General features: G+C 36.3%; 1 protein-coding gene across 4 annotated transcripts in view; it reads left to right on the top strand.

Annotated features, from left to right (window-relative positions):
* The window catches only part of GABRB2 (gamma-aminobutyric acid type A receptor subunit beta2), a 284,907-nt gene that overhangs the window by 136,129 nt on the left and 129,605 nt on the right, over positions 1-19,173 (top strand). For all 4 annotated transcript variants that reach the window (XM_061188414.1, XM_061188415.1, XM_061188413.1 and 1 more), the window contains exon 6: positions 348-430. In XM_061188414.1, the coding sequence (XP_061044397.1) occupies positions 348-430 (83 nt within the window). The remainder of the gene's footprint in view (positions 1-347; positions 431-19,173) is intronic.

Raw genomic sequence — 19,173 nt, 5'->3', positions numbered from 1 at the left:
TGTAAACTAGAGTCCTGGGATGGCCCCATCCCACCCCCAAGACCTTCTGGAGAATGGGAACTGCCTGTTTAACAAACGTTCCCAGGTGATTTGGGTACCAAGTAGGTAATGGACCACATCTTGGGAGAATACTGATTTAGTCCACTCTGTTTAATTTACAAAGCATTATGAGGCTCATCAAGGAAAATGGTTATCCAAAGTTGTAGCACTCTTTTTTTTGTTGTTAGAGCTTAAGCTAAATCAGTCTCCTAGAGGCCCAGTGCTGTCTTCTTTGAGACTTAGATTTAATTTTTCCAGCTCAGTCATGGACCAGCTAACAGCATGTATCATTGATATTTCTCTTCTAGAATCACAACCACAGCTGCCTGCATGATGGACCTGAGGCGGTACCCACTGGATGAACAAAACTGCACCTTGGAAATTGAAAGCTGTAAGTTTTTCTGACAATCCAGCTAGACTGAACTTGGCTTTAAGGTTCTCCTTGGGCAAAGGTCTCCTACCCTGGTTCACATCCAGACCACAAGTCCTGCAAAGGTTGTGCTAGCGTGCCAAATTTAGTGGAGGGACGTGCTCACAATGTCTTCCCTCAGTCATGCTGCCACCCTCTTAGTGTCATCCCTAAGTCCCTGGGAGGGATGTGTAGGGAAGCAGTAATCTAGCAATAAAAGGAAGATACTAAGAGTCTGGAAGGAGACCAAGGGCTATTTCAGGAATTTATTATATGGAATTGGTGCAAATAGCTGCAACAGGCTTGGAAAAATAAGTGGAGATGGCAGCATGACACGAGATGTCCTTATTGCCTTTGCCTTTCAAAAATGTTATCTCTGCAATTAATTGCAGAGTAAAAGTGGCCTCTGGATTAGTTAAAACATTCATAGAGTGTGGATTGGTGGAATGTTTTTTATTTCGAGGGACTATTTTCATTGTTTCAAATTTATTTTATATTCTTGCTGAAGGCCATATGATGAGCAAGATTGGCGGATGTGTGTTTTTATTCTCCTTCCTGTGCTGACCTGTTTTACAATGTTGGTGCTTTTCTAGGCCGCAGTTTCAGCATCCTTCTTGACGATTCAGTCACCTACCCTGTTGAGTGGGCTAAAGCGTTTATTTCATAACCCATTTCCATTTCAGAGGTCACACAGAGAGGTCGTTTGAGGTGGAGTAGGATTTCAAATCTTTTTTCTCTCTCAATTCTTTGCAATGTTTTCCTATTTAATCCTATCAAACAATTGGAAGCTGATGATTTTATATCCAGCATTCTAGATAATGACTAGCTTGACTGCTTTGTGGATACTCTCAGTCTTTGGGAGGAACTCTAGCCTTGGCAAGCCATGAAACTCTAAATCACTGCTCTGAGCAGAAATACTGCATTTATGACACATTGCTGGTATTTTTGCCCATTTCAAAAAATAGCTTCGAGGGATAATTAAATTTACATGCACTTTTTGAAGAACCTGATTGCATACTTGTATTTCCAAATCATCATTATTTTCACATTAGATCTTTGCCATAAAGAACTATTTAATGAAATTGGTCCAAGGGATTTTGATGATTATTTTTATGTAGATACCTCTCGGATAACTTTGCATTTTTGTAACTCACGACACAGTTTAGAGGATAATGTTCTTCAAAGTTCAAATTCTTTGGTTGTTTCAAATTGCTGATATAAGGATATTTTGAAAAAAGTATGTTGCTGTGTACTACTAATGAATTTTTGTGGTAAGAGCATTTTTTTGTGGTAGAATTTGACTGGAATTTTAAATAATCATAATTTTACATGGTTAAAGCACCTGCACTGATGTTATGTCACTTGCGCCTTTCACAACCCTCATAGTAGTAAACAAGGCCTTTTTATTTTGAAGAACCGATGATGCCTAAGGACACAGGCAGCATCCAAGTGTTCCATGTAATTAAAATATAATTCTGACATGAATATTTTTTTGACATAAATGTTTAAAAATTCACATGATAACTCCTGGACTTCCCTGGTGGCGCAGTGGTTAAGAATCTGCCTGCCAATGCAGGAGACACGGGTTGGAGCCCTGGTCCAGAAGATCCCACATGCCGCAGGGCAACTAAGCCCATGTGCCACAACTACTGAAACCCGCGTGCCACAACTACTGAAGCCCACGCGCCTAGAGCCCATGCTCTGCAACAAGAGAAGCCACCGCAATGAGAAGCCCGTGCACAGCAATGAAGAGTAGCCCCCGCTTACCACAACTAGAGAAAGCCCTTGCGCAGCAACGAAGGCCCAATGTAACCAAAAATAAATTAATAAATTAATTAATTAAAAAAAAAACATGATAACTCCTTAGACTTTTAGAAAGTTTAAGTTTTACAAAGGGGCTTTTACATATCTCATTTCAGTTCACAATTATCGTGGTAAATGATATAGATTTTTCCAGCTTTTCTGAGATATAATTGACATATGTCATTGTGTGAGTTTAAGATGTACAGTGTGATGATTTATGTGTATGTATTGCAAAATGATTACCACAATATGGTTAGTTAACACATTCATCACTTCACATAGTTACATTGTGTGTGTGTGTGTGTGTGTGTTTGTGTATGTTAAGAACTTCTAAGATTTACTGTATTAGAAACTTTAAGTATATTGTACAGTGTTTTTAACTATAGTCACCATTCTGTAGATTAGATACTCAGATCTTATTCACCTTATAACTGAAAGCTTGTACCCTTTAACTGTTTCTATGAGTTCAGTATTTTTTTAGATTCCACATATAAGTAAGATCATACAGAACTGGTCTTCCTCTCTCTGACTTATTTCGCTTAACCTAATGCCCTCATGGTTCATCCATGTTGTCACAAGTGGCAGGATTTCCTTTTTATAGAAGAATAATATTCCATTCTGTGTGTGTGTGTGTGTGTGTGTGTGTGTGTATCACATCTTCTTTATCCATTCATCCATCAACAGACACTTAGGTTGCCTCTACGTCTTGGCTATTGTAAAGAATGCTGCATCAGTTAATCTACGGCAAAGGAGGCAAGACTACACAATGGTGGAAAGACAGTCTCTTCAACAAATGGTGCTGGGAAAACTGGACAGCTACATGTAAAAAAATGAAATTAGATCACTCTTTTACACAAAAATAAGCTCAAAATAGATTAAAGACCTAAATGTGAGACTAGACACTATAAAACTCCTAGAGGAAAACATAGGCAGAACACTCTGACATAAATCGCAGCAATATCTTTTTCAATCCATCTCCCAGAATAATGGAAATAAAAACAAAAATAAACAAATGAGACCTAATTAAACTCAAAACTTTTTGAGCAGCAAAGGCAACCATAAACAAAACAAAAAGACAACCCACAGATTGGGAGAAAATATTTGCAAATGATGTAACCGACAAGGGATTAGTCTCCAAAATTTACCAACAGCTCATGAGGCTTAATATCATCAAAACAAACAACCCAATCAAAAAATGGGCAGAAGACCTAAATAGACATTTCTCAAAGAAGACATACAGATGGGCAAGAGACACATGAAAAGATGTTTAACATTGCTAATTATTAGAGAAATGCAAGTCAAAACTACAATGAGATATCACCTCACACCAGTCAAAACAGCTATCATGAAAAAATCTGTAAACAATAAATGCTGGAGAGGGTGTGGAGAGAAGGGAACCTTCCTACACTGTTGGTGGGAATGTAAATTGGTACAGACACTATGGAGAACAGTATGGAGGTTCCTTAAAAAACTAAAAATAGAGCTACCATATGACCCTGCAATCCCACTCCTGGGCATGTATCTGAAGAAAAACATGGTCCGAAAGGATGCATGCACCCCAGTGTTCATTGCAGCACTGTTTACAATAGCCAAGACATGGAAGCAACCTAAATGTCCATCAACAGAGGAATGGATAAAGAAGATGTGGTACATGTATACAATGGAATATAACTCAGCCATTAAAAAGAATGAAATAATGCCATTTGCAGCAACGTGGATGGACTTAGAGATTGTCATACTGAGTGAAGTAAGTCAGACAGAGAAAGAGAAATATTGTATGATATCCATTATATATGGAATCTAAAAAAAAAATGATACAAATGAACTTATTTACAAAACAGAAACAGACTCACAGACTTAGAGAACGAACTTACGATTACCGGGCAGAAGGGTGGGAGGAAGGGATAGTTAGGGAGTTTGGGATGGACATGTACACACTGCTATATTCAAAATGGATAACAAACCAGGGCCTACTGTATAGCACAGGGAACTCTGCTTAATGTCATGTGGCAGCCTGGATGGGAGGGGAGTTTGGGGGAGAATGGATACATGTATATGTATAGCTGAGTCACTTTGCTGTGCACCTGAAACTGTCACAATGTTGTTCATTGGCTATACTCCAATATAAAATAAAAAGTTTTTTAAAAAAAGAATGTTGCAATGAACATGGTTGTACAGGAACTTCTTAGCGCTAGTGATTTAATTTCTTTTGGATATGTACCCAGAAGCAGGATTGGTGGATCATATGGTAGTTCTGGTTTTAATTTTTTGAGAAACTTCCATACTGTTTTCCATAGTGACTATACTAATTTACATTCTTATCATTAGTGTACAAGATTCCCTGTTTTTCACATCCTAGCTAGCAAGCACTTATCTCTTGTCTTTTTTATGATAGCCATTCTAACAGGTGTGAGGTGGTTGTTCATTATGGTTTTGATTTGCATTTCCCTGATGCAAATTCTTTTGCATGTGGTTATCCAGTTTTCCCAACACCATTCATTGAATGAGACTATCGTTTCTCCATTGAGCATTCTTGACTCCCTTGTCAAATATTAGTTGGCCATATATGTGAGGGTTTATTTCTGGACTCTCAGTTCTGCTCCATTGGTCTATGTGTCTGTTTTTACAACAGACCCATACTGTTTTGATTACTGTAGTTTTGTAGTATAGTTTAAAATCAGGAGTGTGATACCTCCAGCTTTATTATTCTTGTTTCAGATTGCTTTAGCTATTCAGGATCTTTTGTCCCATACAAATTTTAGGATTGTTTGTTCCATTTCTGTAAAAACTGCCATTGGAATTTTGTTAAGTATTGCATTGAATCTATAGATGGCTTTGGGTAGTAGATATTTTAACAATATTAATTCTTCTGATTCATGAACATGGGATATCTTTCCATTTATTTTCATCTTCTTTAGTTTCTTTCATCAATGTCTTATAGATTTCATTGTACAGATCTTTAACCTCCTTGATCAAGCATTTCTTATCTCTAAGTATTGTATTGTTTTTGGTGCTCCTGTGAAGAGGATTGTTTTCTTAATTTCATTTTCAGTTAGTTTATTGTTAGTGTATAAAATTACAACTGATTTTTATATGTTAATTTTGTATACTGCAACTTTATTGAATTAGTTTGTTCTAGCAGCTTTTTGGCAGTCTTTAGGGTTTTCTATATGCAAGATCATATCACCTGCCAACAGAGACAGTTTTACTTCTTTCTTTCTAATTTGGATATCTTTTTTTCTTGCTTGATTGCTATGGCTAGGACTTTTAATACTGTGTTGAATAGGAGTTGTGAGTGGGCCCCCTTATTTCTGATCTGAGAGGAAAAGCTTTCAGCCTCTCATCATTGAGTATGATATGAGCTGTGGGCTTGTTATATAATGGCCTATATTATGTTGAGGTACATTCCTTCTAACCTAATTTGTCAAGGATTTTTATCATGAAAAAGTGTTGATTTTTTCAAATGCTTTTTTGCATCTATTGAGTTAATTGTATTATTTTTAACTTTCGTTTTGATTTGCATATGCTGAATCATCCTTGCATCCCAGAGCTGAATCCCACTTGCTCATGGTGTATGATTTTTCCAATGTGCTGTTGAATTTGGTTTGCTAGTATTTTGTTGAGGATTTTTGCATCTATATGTATCAAGGATATTAGCATGTAGTTTTCTTTTCTTGCAGTATCCTTATCTGACTTTGGTGTCAGGGTAATCCTGGCCTTGTAAAGTGAGTTTGGGAGCATTCCTTTCTCTTTAATTTTTTTTGAATAGTTTAAGAATAATTGGCATTAATTCTTCTTTGAATGCTTGGTAAAATTCACCAGTGAAAACATTTGGTTCTGGTCTTTTCTTTGTTGGGAAGTTTTTCATTACTGATTAAATCTTTTTACTTATCTCTTACTTATAATTGGTTTGTTCATATTTTCTTTTTCTTCATGACTCAGTCTTAGTAAATTGTATGTTTCTAGTGATTTATCCATTTCTTCTAGATTGTTTAATTTATTGGTGTACAACTCTTCCTAGTAGTCTCATGACCCTTTGTATTTCTGTGGTATCAGCTGGAATGGAATGTCTCCTCTTCCATTAATAATTATATTTATTTGTGCCCTTTTTTTTTCTTGTTTAGTCTAGCTGAAGGTTTGTCAGTTTTATCTTTTCAAATACCCAACTCTTAATCTTCTATGATTGTTTTATTTTCATTGGTATCCTGTTTTCTATTTTATTTATTTCTGATCTAATCTTTATAATGTCCTCTTTCTGCCAACTTTAGGCCTAGTTTTTTCTTCTTTTCCTAGTTCCTCAAGGTATAATGTTAGGTTGCTTATTTGAGAACTTTATGTTTTTCTTGATACATGAGTTTATAGCTATGAACGTTCCTCTTGGAACTGTTTTTGTTGCATCCCATAAGTTTTGTTATGTTGTGTTTCTGTTTCATTTGTCTCAAAAAATATTTTTTCACTTTTGACTTATTCTTTTATCCATTGATTGTTCAGGATTGTGTTTTTTATTTCACATATGTGTGCATTTTCCAGCTTTCCTCCTGTTATTGATTTCCAGTTTCATACCATTGTGGCAGGAAAAGATACTTGATATAATTTCTATCTTCTTGAATTTTTTGAGACTTCTTTTGTGACCTAGCACATAATATATACTAGAAAATGTTCTGTGCATGCTTGAGAAGAATGTATGTTCTGTTGCTGTCAGGTGGAATGTTCTGTATGTCTCTTAGGTCCATTTGTTCTACAGTATTGTTCAAATCTTCTGTTTCCTTATTGATTCTTGGTCTGGATGCTCTAACCATTGTTAAGAGTGGAGTATTAAAGTCCCCAACTATTACTGTATTCCTGTTTATTTCTCCTTTTAGTTCTATTAGTATTTGCTTTATATATTAAGGTGCTCTAATGTTGCATATATATTTACAATTGTTATATCTTGATAAATTGACCCCTTTATCATTATATAGTGACCTTCTTTGTCTCCTGTGGGCATTTTAGTTTAAAATCTATAAGGTATGTATTAATATTTTTGTCTTTACAGCTAGAGAAACAGACTCAAAGAAGTAAAGTGATTTGCCCCAGATTATGCAGCTACTGATTGGCACAATTTCTCTATACTGATGTGGTAATTGTTAGCTGATTTATCTTAGTAAAGCCCCTGATTTTGTAGGGACCAGATTAACAGGAAGATCTGTGTTCTAAAAATTGAACAAATAACCTATCCTTATGAAAAATTGGAGTTTATTCATATTTAGTCAGACAATGAATCATAGTTATAGAGAATACAACATGGTGTTATATTAGTAACATATGTGATATTATTATAAGTGCATAGTTAACTAATCATATTGAAATAAGTATAGGATCCTATCCCTTAAACAACTAGCTTTGAAGTTGATGGCTGACATTTCACCTTATTTATCATTTCTTTCTGTTAAGCAAACTCTAGGCATTCATCCATTCTCCTGCTCCCTCTCCCCTCCCCCCTTCTCCTTACTTCCTTTTTCTCTTCCCTCCTTCCCCTCTTTATTTCCCTTCCTACCTCTCTCAAATGCAAATGAGCCTAATAGTTGCATTACTAAATCACTATCATCTTGTCTCCATATCAACAATTAATATATTGGTTGCATTCCAGGATAATATAACTTGATTCTGGGAAGCTTAGAGTAGGAGAATATTAGGATTGAGTTTATTGTTAGTTCATTCATGCTTTCATTCATTTAAGAATTTATTTATTCATTAAATATTAATTGAGGACTAATTATATATCAGGTATTGTAATAAACTCTAGAGACATAATGGTGAACAAAAAAAGACAGTATCTCTGCCCTCCTTTATTATAATGAGGAAGATAGATATTATTTAAATAAACACATATATGAATGTAAAAATTGCATTAGTGAAAAGTGCTACCAAGATGAAATATTTAGTTCTTTAAGATCTTAAAGGAAGATTAGAGCAAGCCTTGAAATAGTGCTGAGGAATCTAGAAGGCCAGTATGGACTATGCTTACTTTATAACTTTTCTTAAATTTAGAGGGATGGAGAAGCTCTGTAGAATTAATGGGATTTGCTGAACTAAATGGGCCCTGATAGTATTTACCACCATGTAGGCAATGAAACCTAATTGCCAAAATAAAAAGGAGAAATCCATCTCCAGGTGTTTCCAGTCTTTTCACTTAGAACTAGTTCTCCTTACTTTATACCTACATGCTTCTGTTACCTGTGTGGTCAGCTACATCATACTTTATCCACATAATTTATATGTATATGTCTATATGTTCCTCTGAATCTTTCAGTCAGTTTGGAAAAGGTATACTGGAATAGTCACCTATATTTCTAGGGAAATGTCACCCTAAAAGCGCCAAATGATGACAAAGTTACAAGCTAGCTTATATAAATAAAGTTCTTTTGAACTTTGCTGTTTAGGAATAAGATGAATTCTAATAAAGAAACAATAAATTGTCCCAGGTGTGCTGATGCTTTGGAAGGTATGATGCTGCCAAATATAATTTAAGAGTAATAAGAAGTCAAAGACTTACCTCTTTTTAAAAATGCATACAGTTCAAATTATGTTACAGAGACACAACATTCCATTATACTACAAGGCCACTTAGTATGTTTTATTTGGGAATGAAAAGTACTGGAAAAAGGGTGAAGGGAGTATTACATATCTTTAAAAGGGGAATAGTTAAGGGGCTCTTGTGTTGTATGCTGAGCTAGTTCAGCTTCTCAATACCAGTATCAGCTACATGGTCCCTCTCCCCTCCTCAGAAGGGTAAGGCTGTCTTATACAGTCTTCATCCCCATATCCAAGTCCTCCAATTGGGACATGTGAACTGCTTGTGTGAAAGGAAGTATGGAATCTTCTCAACTGGATCCATTGACAGTCTGCTCACATTACCAAAACTCAAAGGTTCCTTTTTTTCTCATTTATTTGTGTGTTTTTATTTCAGCCTGTCTCTGGGTGATTTGGACTGGACAGTGTCAGCATCCCAGAGAATAAGATTAGTGCTCTGTTTCTCAGTGGTGTTGATTTTTTTGTCAGTCTCAGCCTTAGTGCGATCCACAGTGAATTAGAGAGTGTAGAAATTTCTCAGCAGCTCTTTCATAGACAGCTTCACAGGACTATGCCAAGTGTTTACCGAGACAGCCAGTCAGGCAGATTTACAGTCTAATACCTACTCGGCCATTTAGGATCTTTTTTTAAGATCCTAAAAGATCTCCTTTTAGGATCTTAAAAAAAAATTCTACTACTGCCCTTTGTGGCAGCATCAGAAGCCAGTTCTTGCTGGCCTCTCATAGTCACTGACTACCAGAATGACATGGAGAATGTCACCCTACTTAGCTGAGCCTTGGTTTCCTCATAGATAAAATGGGGATAATAATATCTACCACCTGAAGTTCTTATGAGGATTAAAAAACTAATATAAAGAATGTAGCACTTTGCTTGGTACATGGTAGACATCTAAATAAACAGTAACTTCGGTAATTAATAATTATTTTTATAACATTAATTTTTGATTATTATATATAAAAAGTCCCACACTGCCACAGATTTGCCCTAATTTTGAGATCTAGTAAATCCAGCCAAGAAGAGACCCAAAGCACAGCATTGCTCTTGTCAACCTTTGTAGATCTTCATCTGGCCCTTGATTTTATTTTCCAAGCAAATTTCATTGTCTGTAGGGCTATCTACTTCCTCATAGATTGTCTCAGCCAGCTGTGCCTACAGTATAAAGTGCAAATTAATTTCTTTTACTTCTTCCAAAAGGAAAAGAATTAGTAACTCACTTCAAAGTCCAAAGAGGGAGATTTAATAGTTCTTCAACATCTGTACGTAGATGAAGCGAAAAGATAGTTCATTTTAAAACATAATCCATTTATGGTTTTGTTAACATTTAAGCAGGTCCAGAGAAGACACTCATCACCTGCTCACCATCTAAAGCCTCTGTGGTCAAATATGAAAAAGTCCTTGTGAGGGTGTTGGAACAGGCATTTCTTCTTCCTAGCAATATTCACCATGCTTTAGGAAGCAGAAAATATAAATGTGCTTGTTGTCATCTTATTAAATTCCAATTGGATATCATATTAAAACATCTTCCTATTAGGATATTGATGGAATAAAAACTCTCTTTTCTTTTCAACTGATTCATTCTAAATAATTCTTATTGAAGAAGTCAGTGTAGATGGATACGTTTAAGCAGCTTGGATAGTGAATCCAAATTTACTATGGCACAGGGTGAATGTATTATTTTAAGCTGGTTTTGATCCTTTTATTTTTTTTAATATTTTAATTTTATTGGAGTATAGTTGATTTACAGCACTGTGTTAGTTTCAGGTGTACAGCAAAGTGATTCAGTTATACATATACATATATTCATTCTTTTTTAGATTCTTTTCTCATATAGGTTATCACAGAATATTGAGTAGAGTTCCCTGTGCTATACAGTAGGTCTTTGTTGGTTATCTATTTTATATATGGTAATGTGTGTATGTTCATCCCAAGGTCCTGATTTATCCCTCGCCCCCATGTTTCCCCTCTGGTAACCATAAGTTTGTTTTCGATATCTGTAAGTCTGTTTTGTAAATAAGTTCATTTGTATCTTTTTAAAAAAAATAGATTCCACATATGAGTGATATCATATGATATTTGTCTTTCTGTCTGACTTAGTTCACTTAGTATGATAGTCTCTAGGTCCATCCATGTTACTGCAAATGATATTATTTCATTCTTTTTTTATGGCTGAGTAGTATTCCATGTATATATGTACCACATCTTCTTTATCCATTCCTCTGTCTTTGGACATTTAGGTTGCTTCCATATCTTGGCTATTGTAAATAGTGCTGCAATGAACATAGAGATGCATGTATCCTTTTGGATTATGGTTTTCTCTGCATATACGGAGGGCGAATATTTTGGATCCAGGTTATGCTATGTGCTGGTCAATATTTCAATAGATATACATACAGAATTTTAAGACCTTAGAACACAAAAAGAGAGCATTGTGTTTATCCACTCCCAAAGTGAAAATTGGTGACACTTTATAGTATGTCAGTAGGTTAAAAATACCTTTCACAGAGGAAGTGGTGATCAGATAGGGTTTTGAGCTCGTGGGGGATGGTGGATGAGAAGACATTCATTGAATACAGATGCCGTCTGGTATGGGTTCCTCCAGTTCACAAAACAGGTCACTTAGCTTCTTCAAGCTGTGGTTTCTCATCTGTACAATACCTTGTAGGTAATGAGATAATCAAGACAGAGATCTTTGTGCAATGCTTGGTACTGATATTTCCATCAGTAGCAGCTGTTCTCATTATAGCATGATTATTATCATTATTAAATTATACCTGGAATATTGTGCTCGGTTAGAGGCACAACATTTTTAAAAGGGATATTTAGCAATCAGAAAACTAGAATATGAGTGACACATAAACCACGGAGTATGAAGAACCAGTAGAAGAAAGTAGAGGAGGGGCATATTTCCCTTGAGGAAGGGAAGCTAGGAGAGGGAGGATGGCAGTGTTTAAACAGGATAGCTATTTTCAAATCACTACAGACTTTCCTCTTAAAAGAGCAGACTATGTCTGCCCTAAGGGCAAAACTAGATTAATGGTAAAAGACACCAAAAGGCAATTTTTTACTAAAATATATTAAAAAAAAAAAAAAAAAAAGAAGGAAAGAAAGAAAAGTTCGTAGCAGTTGCAGCTGGTAAAAAAATCCAGTAGGTTGCTGTGTGCTGTAAAACCATTTTCTAGGAAAGAAGAAATTCTTGCATTGGGCAAGTGGTGGGATTATATAATTTCTAGGGAGCTCTGGGTTGATGTTTACTCGGCATCAGCAAAAACATGTAGGACTTTAGTTAAAGGACATTTAGGAAATCACTGGTTTACGTGAGGATGCAGCTCCCATATGCATATACCTCTGGGAGCAGTGCTATTTAGGAAAGATGAAAATCAGATCCCTGGTAAGATTTTAAGTAGAATGGTGTGTGTGTTTTGCTGATGGTCTGTTGCCATGTTGCTGGCAATCTTCCTTTTCTTAGGTTTTCCTCACAGGAATACATTTTACAGTTGCGTCTGTGAGGAATAAGTCTAAGACCCCCACGTTTTCCCATCTTTCTAAATAATCTTAGAACCCCCTTGAGGTTTTTGATCAGTCTTCTTAATGCTTTAAGAAGTATCAGGACAGAAGAAAATGTATGTGTGCATGTGTCTGTGTCTGTGGGGGGGGGTGGTGGTGGTGGTGGTAAATAATGAAGCTACCAGATATTTCAGGTGATCCTCATATTATTTCAAATAAGAAAAATATTCTTGTGACATTCAAGTGAGGCTTCGACATAATTATTTATCAAGGGGAAAGCAAATGCATTGCAAACGCTCCGTGGTGTCATGGTATACAAATTTAATTCGAATCACTGACCTGTTTTGATATTTTCTTGAAGTTTATCTAGTACTGTGGAAGTAGGAGGTTTGTCTTCCATTCCTTGTGGTGTGGAGATACCTGGTTAGATGTGATCTTCGTTTAACAATTATTAGTCCCATGTGACCATAGACAAGTACCGGGATGTGTATTTAGAATATCTGGCACCTCATGCAGATATTATTTGTGACCTTCATGTATATCGGGGACTTTGACTTCCGCCCTTTCAATTCTTCCACTGTTAAAAAGTAGAGTAGTGACTTGGATATACAGGGTGCACCTTTTTTTCAAATTTATTTTATTGAAGTATAGTTGATTTACAGTGTTGTATTAACTTCTGCTCTGTAGCAAAGTGATTCAGTTATACGTATATATATATATATATATATATATATATATATATATATTCTTTTTCATATTCTTTTCCATTATGGTTTATTACAGGATATTGAATATAGCTCCCCATACTATACAGTAGGACCTTGTTGTTTATCCATTCTATGTATAATAGTTTGCCTCTGCTAATCCCAAACTCCGAATCCATCCCTCCCTCCCCCCTCCCCCCTTGGCAACAACAGGTTTGTTCTCCCTGTCTGTGAATCTGTTTCTGTTTTATACATAAGTTCATTTGTGCTATATTTTAGATTCCACATATAAGTGGTGATACCCTATGGTATTTGTCTTTCTCTGTCTGACTTACTTCATTCAGTATGATAATCTCTAGGTCCACCTATGTTGCTGCAAATGGCATTATTTCATTCTTCTTTATGGCTGAGTGATATTCCATTATACATATGTACCACATCTTCTTTATCCATTCATGTGTCAATACACATTTAGGTTGTATCCATGTCCTGGCTATTGTAAATAGTGCTGCTATGAACATAGGGGTGCGTGTATCCTTTTGAATTATAGTTTTTTCCAGTTATATGACCAGGAGTGGGATAGCTGGATCATATGGCAACTCTATCTTTAGTTTTTCTGGACCCTCCATACTGTTTTCCATAGTGGCTACACCAATTTACATTCCCACCAACAGTGTAGGAGGGTTCCCTTTTCTCCACACTAAAGGGTGCATCTTGATGTTGACTATGAAAAATGAAAATAGTGAACTCTACAGTTTTTTTCCCCCAGAGTAAAAAGAAATTTCTTTTACATTTTTCATTTTCTCTTTCTGTAGCCTCTATTTTTTTCCTCCTGGGATCCCAGTAGGTCGATCTTGGATCCCCCATGGCTCTGAACTAAAATTCTTAGATATTTTTTCTTTCAACTTCGTAATATTTCTTTTATTCTAAAGAAATTATTACTAGTGAATGTTATATTTTGACGATCATGTTTTCAATTTATAAGACTTCTTCCTTACGCTTTGACTACTAGTTTTCCATAGTCATTTGTTCTCTTTTGGAATGTTCTTTTTAATTTCAATGATATCAGTTTAAGCTGTTTTACAAGTTTGCTTCTGCTTTCTTCATCTATTTCCTTTTGTGAGGATGTATGTTTGTTTATCTTGATCTTTCTTTTTCATGCTGATGGTTTCCCTTATACATCTGCTGATCTTGGTAGTCTGTTTATATTTGTAAATAAACAGCTAGTTTGATCAGCTCAGGTTACTGAGAGAGGTTTTCTGACCTGATGTGAGTTTCCCCAGCACTGTTATATGATTGTGTGCATAGCCAGCTTCTTCGCTGAGAAGTGCGGGGCAAAAGGGGAACTGGGCATGCTGATCAGACAACCTCTCTCTCTTTGTTTTTTAACTTTTTATTTTATATTAGAGTATAGTTTATTAACAATGTTGTGTTAGTTTCAGGTGTACAACAAAGTGATTCAGTTATACATGTACATGTATCTATTCTTTTTCAAATTCTTTTCCCAGTTAGGTTGTTACAGAATATTGAGCCGAGTTCCCTGTGCTACACGGTAGAGACGACCTCTCTCTTTCGTACAGTGTGCTAGGACCTTTCACAGGTAACCAAGACTCATCTGAGGCTTAAGCACTTTAGATTATTTCACTCTTTCACTCCTGGAAGGAACTGATGGTACTACCACCTAGCTTTTTCCCCCTCCATTTAGAGAGGTGCCTATGGCTATCTGGGGCTCTGTTCTGGTCCTCTCTTCAGCCCAGTATCTAAACTAGGAATCCAGGCAGCCCCCACTTTGTGTAGGGAGCCTTCTTCCAACGTTATCTTGAGTGCAGTCACCAGAGCCAGTTGTAGGAGAAAGATGAAGACTGGTCTAGTGATTCCATGTGGTTTCCATTCTGGGTTTCCTGAGTTTGCAAATTCTCCAGTACATAGGTTCTCACCCTTGCTGCACATGAAATCACCTGAGAAGTTTTTAAAAGTCCAAATGAATGGGCCACACCTCAGACCTACTGAATCAGTAATTTTAAAAGCTCCCAGAGTGATGACAATGAACAAGCCAAAGTTGAGAAAGCGTGCTCTAGGGGCCTGGTTCTCAGCCTTGAGTGGCATGAGAACCTCCTGGAGGGCTTGTTAAAACACAGAGTGTCGGGTCCCATCCCTGGGGTTTCTAAATTAGTGGGTCTGGGATAAGGCCTGAGAATTTGCATTTCTCACAATGCCTTGGTCACACTAATGCTGCAGGTTTGAGGACCACACTGTGAAGTTATGGCTCTAGTATGCTAGTGAGGAGATGAGCTCCCTCCTTTGCATGCCCCCATGTAAAACTTGTTTCTCCATTTGGTTTTCTTTATCTGTGTAACCTCACCTACATCCAAACTTCTGTACATTTTTCAAAATTACTGGCCCATTGACAGCATACTTTCCTATTTTGTAGGGCTATTATGGATTTTTAACTCTTCCTTCCTTTTATAGTTATTTATGAGATTCAGGTAAGACAGGAAAGGTATATATGTCATGTTAAACTGACACTCTCCTTTTTCATACACATATGTAATTTTTAACTGCCTATACAATTTTCAACCTCATTTTTAACATTTAAAAGCGTATCACAAATACCTTATTTTCTGAAATATTCTCTTATAATTTGTAGTGTCTAGTATTGCTTATATGGCTGGACCATAATTTATTTAATCCATTCTCTATTGTAGAACGTAATTCTACTAGTTGCTTTTTTTAATAATGTTATAATTTGTGTACGATCGAAGCTATATTGTTAAATGCAATTATGATTATATATGCGTGTGTATAGATATATGGCTCTTCTATTCAATATAATATATAATGTTAAGTGTAAATCAATTAAAATTAAGCTAAAAATTCAGTTCCACAGTCAGTTCAGGCGTGTAACATGTGCTGAGTAGCCATATGTTTATGCCACATTAGACAGTGAAAATATACAGAACATTTCCACCATCTCAGAAAAGTCTGATTAACACTAATATATAAACAAATCCATAGACGTTGAATAGCTACAACATAGAAAATATAAAATTTAAAGTTTTTTGATATGGTTTTATAGGAAATGTACCCATTTCAACTTCCAGGATGAGAGTTTTCTTCACACTTGGTTTACATTCATGGTGACATCTTGTGCAGCTTACAGGTTATATGGACATTTTTTCTAATGTAAAATGAATGGACTAAAAGAAAAAGGAACTTAAAACTTAAGGAGCTTTAGAATTATTGTATACACTGTAGGTCAGCCTTTGAGCAAGTATGACAGCAATGCAGGATATCTATTTTATAAGATGTCAATATCTGGCAAATGACTATTTTCTTCTCTTAAATACCATCAGTTGTAAGAGTCACCATTACATTAATCAGAATAATAAAATTCTACATTGAATGTACTCATCTCTTGGTAGATATATCCTGATTTCAAAAATGCTGAAATATAAAAGGAACATCAAGCACATTAGAATTGAAGAAGTATAAGAAATTCCTTTTCTTAATTGCAAAGGAATCCATTATTTTATTATTCCTAAGTGGGCAAACCCAAAAGAAGCAAAATTCAGTGTTAGCAAATTAGTATCTGCCAATCTCACTGGTGAAAATCTCCCTGCTTGGTTCATTTTCCTGAACACACCATTAGGCTGTTTCTCCCATGGTGTACAAAGTGAAGCAGTTTATTAAGTGTATACATTTACATAGTACCTGCTGGCCCAAAGGGTAGAGTGTGGGTAGACTATCTATATTACACTGGCAGTGATCAAGACTTCCACATGAATCAACAGGTACCTTTGGAATTTAGAGTTTTAAATACAGAGAATTTGGGGAGAAATATTTTAGCAGTAGACACAATGCCTTATTGGATTTTTGCTCTGTAACATTGAAAAGACTTCCGTATAAATAATATGTGAAACCCCCATCAATTGAACACACTGGCTTCCATACCTCACCTGTATTGAGCTGACTTGGTAATTAAATGAGCCCAGAGCCCAAGAGCTGCTCACCCCTCTGACTACATGGTAAGCACAGCTGTGAAGTTTAGGAATGTGCTGGCCCAAGCTCAGCTTGAAGCTCAACGAACAGCAAGGAGCAATTATAAGAAAACTGATTGTCGTTATGGGTTCGTAAAGGTGAAGCATTTTCTTAAAAACTAAATGATTCCTAAGTTCCTCAGGACCCTGAGTGTTGGATAAGGCTCTGCTCAAAAACTCACACTGTATAATATTTACCTTTCTGAGAGTCATGGCCACCTTCTTTGATGGTTCTAATGCTCGTTTATTTCTTGCTTTGAAATTGCCCATTAGAGCCAAAAATGCAGTTTCAGTGCATGCTGTATATTAAAAATTTTTCTATGGCAAATCTCCTGGAGGGAAGGTAGTGGGGGGGGATACAAACTTGTTCACTAGGTTTTCCTTTAGGCTCAGGAGAGGTGCCAACACTGCTGTCATCCTACAAAAACTGTCTCTTCTTGGCAGGGCCTCATTTTATACTTGATCCTGGTTAAGTGAAAATGCCACATTTGTGGCTTTCTTAGCATTTTTAGTGAAGGCTAGAGAGCACTTTGTGAAACCTGATGTGAACCTAAAAAGCCAGAGGCGTAAATACACCCAAAAACCTTCCCTGAAGCATTTCCAGAAGACTCATGTTGTATTTGTTTGATAGTTGCAGCCCAGTGAATTGCAACTCAGACTGACTGTTCTCAGATCCTGAACCTGGCTTCCTATGTTAGCACTTGAAGATATGTTCCTTTCAGTAGGCTTTCAATACTGCAAACCAAATACCTCTCTCTTTGTGATGGCCTCCAGAGCCTACCGTCTATCCCTGAGCCACTTCCACTGTAGCTGCTACCATGATTATTATGTTTATTGTCTTCATGATCACCATCATCTGTAATAGTAACTACCATTTATTAAATGCTTACTTTATGCCAGATATGGTATTGTGTCTATACAGACATGATGTCACCTAAATCTCGCATGTGGCAGCTACTAATGTTATTTCCTCTTTACAAATGAGGACATGATGTCTTGGGGAAGTTGTGTAACTTACGAAGGCCACACAGGTTAGCAGGTGAATGTCTGCTTGAAGAAAATAGGAGTTTGGGATTGACATGTACACGCTGCTATATTTAAAATAGATAACCAACAAGGACCTACTGTACAGCACAGGGAACTCTGCTCAGTGTTCTGTAATAACCTAAATGGGAAAAGAATCTTAAAAGGAATGAATATATGTATATGTATGAATACTATGTTTGAAGAATTCTCTATTTTATGAGACAGAACCCACCTCCCATAATAAAAGCTAAAAAAAGCCAGAAACTCATTCTCTAGTTTCCCTTGCAACTAGAAGGTGGGTGCAAGACCAAGACACTACCAATTATATAACTTTGAATTGGAAACCCATGCAGTAAGAACCAGTGACTGTGGAAAAGTCCACCCTAAATAAAAGGAGGAGCCTTGGCAGTGGATGGGAAGAGGTACTCAAGGACACATGTCAAAGGTGTCCACAATGAGAACTGCACTACCTCTACCCATGGGGGTGGCAATGATAACTTCACTAAACAAGTTCTGCTATATAATTTTTGATATTTTTCTTGACTGCATAGCTTTCACACTTGGGTCTCTGGTCTTCTATAAGCTGTTCATTATCAGTTTAATAAATGCCTTTCTATTTAATTTAACCCAAGTCAGTTTCTATTGCTTGCATCTAAGAACCTTGATTGCTACGCTTCTTGAAGCAAGGGTTATGTCTGTGTTATCTTTTATCTCCTGGATTGCTTTGCAGATGACAGGAGGTCAGGAGATTCTTCACTAATTTAATTCATTTATTTCACCAAAGTTTACTCTAGGTCCAGATCTTCCCAAAACAAAATAGTGGACTTAGGAATTCCCTAATGTATACGCCCCTCTGTTGGGATTTATCACCCTCCTTGCTCCCAAGCCATTTGGCAAGTGATTTCAGGCTATTTAAATGAAAGTATTAGAGACTTTATGTGAATTGTCCTGTGGCAATTTTTGATAGATAGATAGATAAAATTTGTTGAGCACTTACTAAGTGCTAAGTGCCTTACATTCATTGTCTCATTTTATTATGCCAACCTTATAAGAGTAAGAGATTAAGCAGAGGTCACAC

The sequence above is a fragment of the Eubalaena glacialis genome, chromosome 4, assembly GCF_028564815.1.
Source record: "Eubalaena glacialis isolate mEubGla1 chromosome 4, mEubGla1.1.hap2.+ XY, whole genome shotgun sequence".
Classification (NCBI taxonomy): Eukaryota; Metazoa; Chordata; class Mammalia; order Artiodactyla; family Balaenidae; genus Eubalaena; species Eubalaena glacialis.
This window is presented reverse-complemented; position numbering and strand designations above follow the sequence as displayed.